At 33.7% G+C, this 7,095-nt stretch overlaps 1 protein-coding gene across 1 annotated transcript; it reads right to left on the bottom strand.

The window, feature by feature from the left end:
* Positions 1 to 2,583: 2,583 nt before the first annotated feature.
* On the bottom strand, positions 2,584 to 3,963 carry LOC103448518 (vascular-related unknown protein 1). The gene is made up of 3 exons (XM_070808166.1): positions 3,330 to 3,963; positions 3,095 to 3,163; positions 2,584 to 2,934 (listed from the first exon to the last, which is right to left on the bottom strand). The coding sequence occupies exons 1-3, from the start codon at positions 3,816 to 3,818 to the stop codon at positions 2,869 to 2,871; spliced, it is 624 nt and encodes a 207-aa protein (XP_070664267.1). The 5' UTR covers positions 3,819 to 3,963; the 3' UTR covers positions 2,584 to 2,868.
* Positions 3,964 to 7,095: the final 3,132 nt, after the last annotated feature.

Raw genomic sequence — 7,095 nt, 5'->3', positions numbered from 1 at the left:
CACGAGAGGACTAAACATATCAAGGTTGATTGTCATTACATTCGAGCACAAGTTCAATCGAAGGTTATTAACATTCATTACACACACAGCCATGATCAGTTGGCTGATATTTTTACGAAATACCTCCCTACTACTCAATTTCAACGTTTATTGTTCAAGCTTGGCTCAACGAACCCCTTTGATCCAGCTTGAGGGGGAGTATTGGAAGAAGCAGGAAGCAGCTAAGGCTTGGAGGTCCAACTGTAGTAAATCAATCAAGTCATATCTTTTGTTCAATATGGAACTCTTAGCTAAGGCTAGGGTTTTATTCAAGATATTGTTTCTAGCTTGCTTTAGCCTAGAATTAAGGGACTGTGTTTCCTTGATCATTGTAAATAGTTGGTAGCCCTTTTTAGGAGTGATTTAAGGACTGATTGGGTGTTGCTTTCAAGCTTGCTTTCCAGCTGCTCCCTTTCCCTTTTCGTCCCTTTCTTATATCTATGCTTCAACCTTGTAAATGATACACATGAAATATACATCCAAAATTCAACACATTTCAATTTCTTAATGAAATTGTATAAATTGCTGTTTGATGAAACAAGGATTGATGTCTTATTAAGGGAAGGAAAATATAGTTGGTCTTCTCACCGGCAGGCAACCATATACCACCAGTTGCAATAGAAAAATATGTGATATTTGGCCAAATTGGAAAGATAGTTGCGCCGGAGTTGTACGTGGATTTTGGTGTTTCAGGAGCCATTCAACACGTAGCAGGCATGAGAGATTCCAAGTTCATTGTTGCTGTGAACAAAGATGCAGATGCCCCAATCCTTCAGGTGACGGCTTGAACTCTCTCTCGTAGTTGTCAAGGGTAATAGTATAACTATATATACAAGATGCATTCATTCTTAAAGTCTGCACAATTTTGTCATTTCTCAAAGAGCCAAAAGTCCAAGCCATTTTTGCTTCCCTCAGCTTCCGAAAAGAAAAGGAGAGAATTGTTCTTGAAATGTGAAGCAAATTATATGTATCACGTTTAACGAATTTGCAGTAAAACCTCAACCTGCTTTTCATGTAGTTTTCTTAGTTGCAAGGCTTTTCGGAATGTTACGACATGGATGCACTTACATAATAAGTAATGTTATCAAACTCTTTGATCATCACAGGTCGCTGACTATGGACTCGTATGCGATATATTTGAAGCAATACCGGAATTGCTAAAGAAGCTTCCAGAGAAAAAATAAACCTGAAATCTGATCGTTTGAAGGTCCAAAAAACTGCTGCAATATTAGCTGAATATCTTATATATCAGAAATACCAAATTGAATAATTGTAACAATAGTCAAAACTGACAGTGGAATTTGAATAATACCAATTCATAATTCTTTTGATGAGGCGTTTCCTTATTTTAGTTTTTGTACTTTTTTTTAAGCAATTGTTTCTCGGATTTTTATAGTATGCACCAATAAATATACATCGTGATCTTCGACTTGTTAAATTATTTGTAATGGAATCCTGACAGCACATTCAGCTCTTCATTGCTCCAATGCCACATGCCAGAGCATAGTAGAATTTTGTTGTTGCCCTATAGTGTGTTTGAAACCTTCATTAAGATAATGCTCGAAATGGCATGAGTTTTCATGAATCATAGGATAGAAATCACCAAATGGAAAGAAACAAAAATGGCAAAAATGCTGATTGGTACATTTGTTTGCTACCTGATATAACTACAGTATACCGACACGTTATTGATACATTTATCTATCACTTAATGCTATCAACAAAAGTTAAATAAGTTACAAAATGGGAGTACGACAATCAAGCGCATCTGGCGTATACCCTCCCACGGTACTGACCAGGGGTCGATTCCCTGGATGCGCACACCATTTTATTTATTTTTTTTAAAACTTTCATCTCATTCTCATTTACCTTTGAGAATCTGACAAAATATGTGAAGCGGCGGGAGAACCACACCTGAAAAAGTGACGACCGATATGTGTTTTTTTTTTTTCTTTTCCAAATGTAAAAACATTGGCAACTCCATTAAAGAAGAAAGGAATCACAAAACAGAAGAAGGTTAGGTGGCCTTGTTAAACCTCCCTCGGAGTAAATCTAGTGGGAAAAACCCGTTGAGCCGCCAATACCACGTAAGGTAACAATGGCAAACAGAAAGCGATCTCACTTTTATATTCACTTTTGCAATGGCACTGAGGTTAAGACCATCTCTGCTAGGAAAATAGACTAATTATGATGATAAGAGTGAGTGATCGATCAAGTAACGCTTTAGGTGAAAACTTTTTATAAGGTTCAACCACTTTGTAGTGATAATGCGAATATATGTACTAATAACTCAAAAAAAATTTAGGTGCTTGGCATGAAGGTGTCTAGTTGACCACACAGGAGAAAATTTGCATATACAACACACATACATGTTCTGAAGAAAAAAAGACATCAAGCTAATAGTTGTGACTTTTTTTTGTTTCTGAAACTAATAGTTGTGAATAAGTAAGAGAAAATTAGCAGGCAACATTAATGAAAGATATAAGATGGATCCCGAATACTGTTGATCCTTCGACCTTGTAAAATTGAATTACAGTTTAGATATGCGGCCAATATTATTGTGATCATATTATAAACTTAACGGGAAAAGACTACATATAGTCTACAGTTGCTGGACAACTGGTTTTGGTTTTGTTCTTGCTGAAATTGATACATGAAGTGTGCTTCCTCAACAGCAATGAGAGAGAGAGAGAGAGAGAGAGAGAGAGAGATGTATGTTTTAACTGAAGTACTAGTATATGGATGATGATAACAATAATTCATCCAAAATAGTTTGCTATCATAGAGAATGGAACTAAGCAACGTCCTCTTGTCTTCAGTTCTGTGCAGTCACTCTCTCCCGATAAAGCCCGATTCAGTTCTCTCATCCATCCTGCCAGAAGTACTTCCTTTCTCCTGTAACAGAAAAATTTCAAAGCACTATCAATTTAATAATTAATTATTTGCAAAAATAAACAACCAATTTAATAAAAGAAGTACGGTGACGATATAATAAATAATAAACCGATGAAAAAATAGTGCGGTAATTTTTTTTTTTTTTTTTTTTTTTTTTTACCGCATTAGATATGTCTTTGTCATCTTTTTGCAGTGTTGATTCCACATTTGACTCGCTGTGATTGCAAACCTAATTGAAATACAAAATGGAAATTAATTAAATCTTAAACAAATCCGAACAAAAATAACAAGTATATTGGGAAGCATAAGTTAAACATTTCACTTGTAAACAACATGATTAATTGAAAAAAAAAAAAATTGGACCAACAGAAACAATTAGGAGTCAGGATAGTCACCTTGGGAGTATTTACTGGAGAACTAGCTGTGTCTTCCAAAGCATCCTCAAGCACAGCTTCTTTGGGTTTTCTCTTAATCATGAAGCTAGATCTATTATAACCTCCATCCACGCCAAACCCTAAAACTTCTCCTTTAATAGTACTCGACTTTCTGGCGACTGAGGAAGCAGCGCCAGAGATTATGGAACATTTTTCATAATCGTACAAGGAGAAAGAACTGCGGTCATCGTCATCATCCTCATGATTACTGCTTATCAAGAAATCTTGCAAGTACATAGTCCAACTACTCTCCTGAGGGGATTCTTGAGTAGTGGTTCTTGTATTAGAAGAATTACCTCTTCCAATCATGGAGTTCATGGAGCGAACTTCCATCTGTGTACTAGTGCTTTGAAATAAAGATGAAAAAAATAGAACAAGGAAATATAGGTATGGTGTTGGTAGTAAACTGTTGGGAAGCTGAAGAAAGGAAATCGAGAGGAGAGCAGGCATATATAGTAGAGAACAAGGAGAACACTGGGATTAAGAAACTAATAGCATAAAATTCTTGACGTGGGGACCTTAAGGGAGTAGGAGCAAAATTTGGCTGCAGCAACTGCCAGAGAGAGAGAGTGTTGGACCTTTGTGGTGTAAGATTAGATGCCAAATATTTTTAGGGGTGGACTTACCTTTCCACTCATTGTGTTGAATGAGTCACGTATTTAGTCACCCAAGACAACTAGTTCTTTGGTCATTTTGTTGTTATATGTATTCACCAGGAGAAATAATTGTTTGTGTATGGTCGATGCCTACTTATGAAGGACTTTGATAAACTGTAATAGTTTCTTCTATATATTTTCCAAAATGTTATCTCATTGTCTTTCCACAACGGATATGCCCCACCATCAACATTTTAAGCAAGACTAGTTATATCTTGTAGACCACTCTATAAAGTGAACTCTGCAAAAATCGACCAAATAAAATATATTTATCCGTTTAGTGAAAGTTGTCATGATTTCATTGTTTAATTGAAGAACACCGTTAATCTAAATAGATTTGATTTTGCTATTTTTTTAATATAAAAATAATCTTTAAAAAGTAACTTAGAAAATAAATGATTCAGATCATCAAATAATACTCTAGAATCTTAAAATAAAAAGAAAGTGCAAACAAAAAGGTAGCTACCATTCCTTTTAATTCTTAGCTTTAGCTAATTACACCTCACTCTTACATAAGTGCCGTTATCTTATGTCCATCTCACATTAATTCTTTTTCTAAAGGTAAAAGAATTATGTAGAAATTTGATTATCTAAAATGCTAGCAAACATTCTCATTCTACATTCTTGACTCTTCTTCTTATCATGTGATGATGCTTGATGGTACTAATCATGTATTTTCTAGATTACCCTTTAAAGATCAACTCTGCTAAAAGTCAACAACAAACTCGAAATTGTTTAGTCATCTATTAGTTATTCAATAAATAAAAGAACCATGTTGTTAAATTAAAAATTTGACAACGTTAATCAAACTTAGACTTTGGTAAACAAGTCGTTTTCGTGTCAAACTCATTATTCTAACGTGTCACGTCATACCACCTGAATTATTTTAACAGGTTTAAGAATTCAAACCTTAATCCTACCAGTTAAAATTCACAGATTATCTGACCCGACATGTTTGTACCCATTAAGAACAATATATACTTTAATAAATAATCAAATAAAAATTTCATATGAAATTACTAAATATTAGCATCTGAAATCGTAACCTCCTTTGATTCAACAATTGGTTTACAATTTCATTAAGCACTACAAGTTTACATATACATGCCACATAAATATTACTTTCAAAACACAACATACTATATGAAAAATACGAACACTTATAGTACGTGTACAAAACTAGTATAGTATGTGAAAAATATGCAGTGTATCATTCAGCAACTTTGCTAAAAAAATACTTTGAAAAATTTACCCATTTTTTATTTAAATTAATTACTATTTATGTTTCTTCAAAAATATGTTAGGAATACGTCTAGAATACGTGAATTTTATGTGTAATGTTAAAAGGTTGGTTATATAATTAACGTGTTTATAACATGAAAAGTACATACGCACATCCATTGCACGTTGGTGTTTTAAAAAAAATGTATAATTAATTTAATGAAGGGAACCACTAGAACCACCAACTTTTCTTATCTTCGCACCCACCTTATTATTTCACCCTTGAAAAAAAACTTAAAAAAAAGTCAAACTCTTTGCCCACCCATTTTATCTCCAAAATATCAATAAAAAGTTACAATATTAACAATTTATCAATAATATTTATGTTAATTATAAATAGGTCAATCATGTATTGTAATACTAAAATGTATTTAAAATAAGCAATAATTACAGAATCTACCATTGCAGCTGGCACCCACTTCAATTGACACACTCTTTCTCATAGTTTTTATACTTTGCAATAGGTCAATACAGATCAGACATTGCATTGGAGTGTCTATTTCCTGATTTTTTTTTTACATTTGGATTCAAATGCTGCATTGAAGTGTCCATTTTTTGGTTTCGTTTTTTCCATCACTCATTCGCCTCCTACATGCATGTTTTTACATTTGGATTCAGTGTGCAATGCAGTGTCTGTTTCCTGATTTTGTTTTATACTTTTGGATTAAGACGTTGCGTTGAAGTGTCCGCTTTCTAGTTCTATTTTTTTTCACCACTCACATGCCTTCTACCCTTCGCACCTCACGTGATTCCTGAGTTTTACATTTGGATTTAGACACTGCAATGCAATGTCTGTTTCATATTCTGTTTTTTATTTTTGGATTTAGATGCTTTAGTGAAACAACATACTTCATATATTACTTTGCAAAAATTAACATGATTAGTGAAACAACTCATCAGAAACTTCACTTGTTTTGTTTACAAGAGAATCATTGGAAATTGAATCAAAACAACAGCTCAGTATTCATAACATAAACTTGAATCAAGTAAAACGAAAATATCTTGCTCCCACATTCAAAGCAGATCAAATGAAGGTAGTAGTACCATTCTTGGAACATGACTTTTAAAGGTTGTGGCATGCAAGGCTTTTATCAATGGATCAACCACCATATCGAAAGCGTCAATGGTTCAATGTTAATAGTACACCATCTCTGACATTATTTTGAACCTTAAGATATTTGATGTCTATAAGCCTCGAAGCATTTGATCTCTATACATGTTTTAGTCTCTCTTCTCGAATTAAGTAATTCTATACATGCTTGTCCTATTAAGAGCAAGAACTCTGTCAAAACTAAGAGAAGAGAAGGCCAATCTCTACAGACATTCATCATATCTACACTTTGCAGTTATGCATTTATACATATATATTAGGTTACTGAAGTATCATTATGTTTGCTTTTGGTTACATATTTTGAGTAGTAAAGAGTGATTTAGTGACTTTTTGTGATTTTGCTAATGCTTAGTGGTGTTGATATAATACGTTCAGTTGGTACCAATCATTTCATCCACAAAGAATCTAATTAAGGCAACACATTCTCTCTACATGTGCCAAATTATTCAATTTTCCAAAGTTCAGTCTATAAATTAGATTTTATAAAACAAAGGTTATGTAGAAAAGCCTATATTCCTAACTTGTATATATATGATATATTACCAAAATGTGGGTGACACATAGAGACCCTCTTGGGTAGGACAAGAAACTTCTATATTAATTTAATTGTACACATTTTAGGGGATGAAGGGTCTCTATCCATGACTTGGAGAAGTAGTTAAATTGAGGGCCCACCCTA

This window comes from Malus domestica, chromosome 11 (genome assembly GCF_042453785.1).
Source record: "Malus domestica chromosome 11, GDT2T_hap1".
Classification (NCBI taxonomy): domain Eukaryota; kingdom Viridiplantae; phylum Streptophyta; class Magnoliopsida; order Rosales; family Rosaceae; genus Malus; species Malus domestica.
Note: the sequence above shows the minus strand (reverse complement) of the source record. Positions and strands in the feature narration are given on the sequence as shown.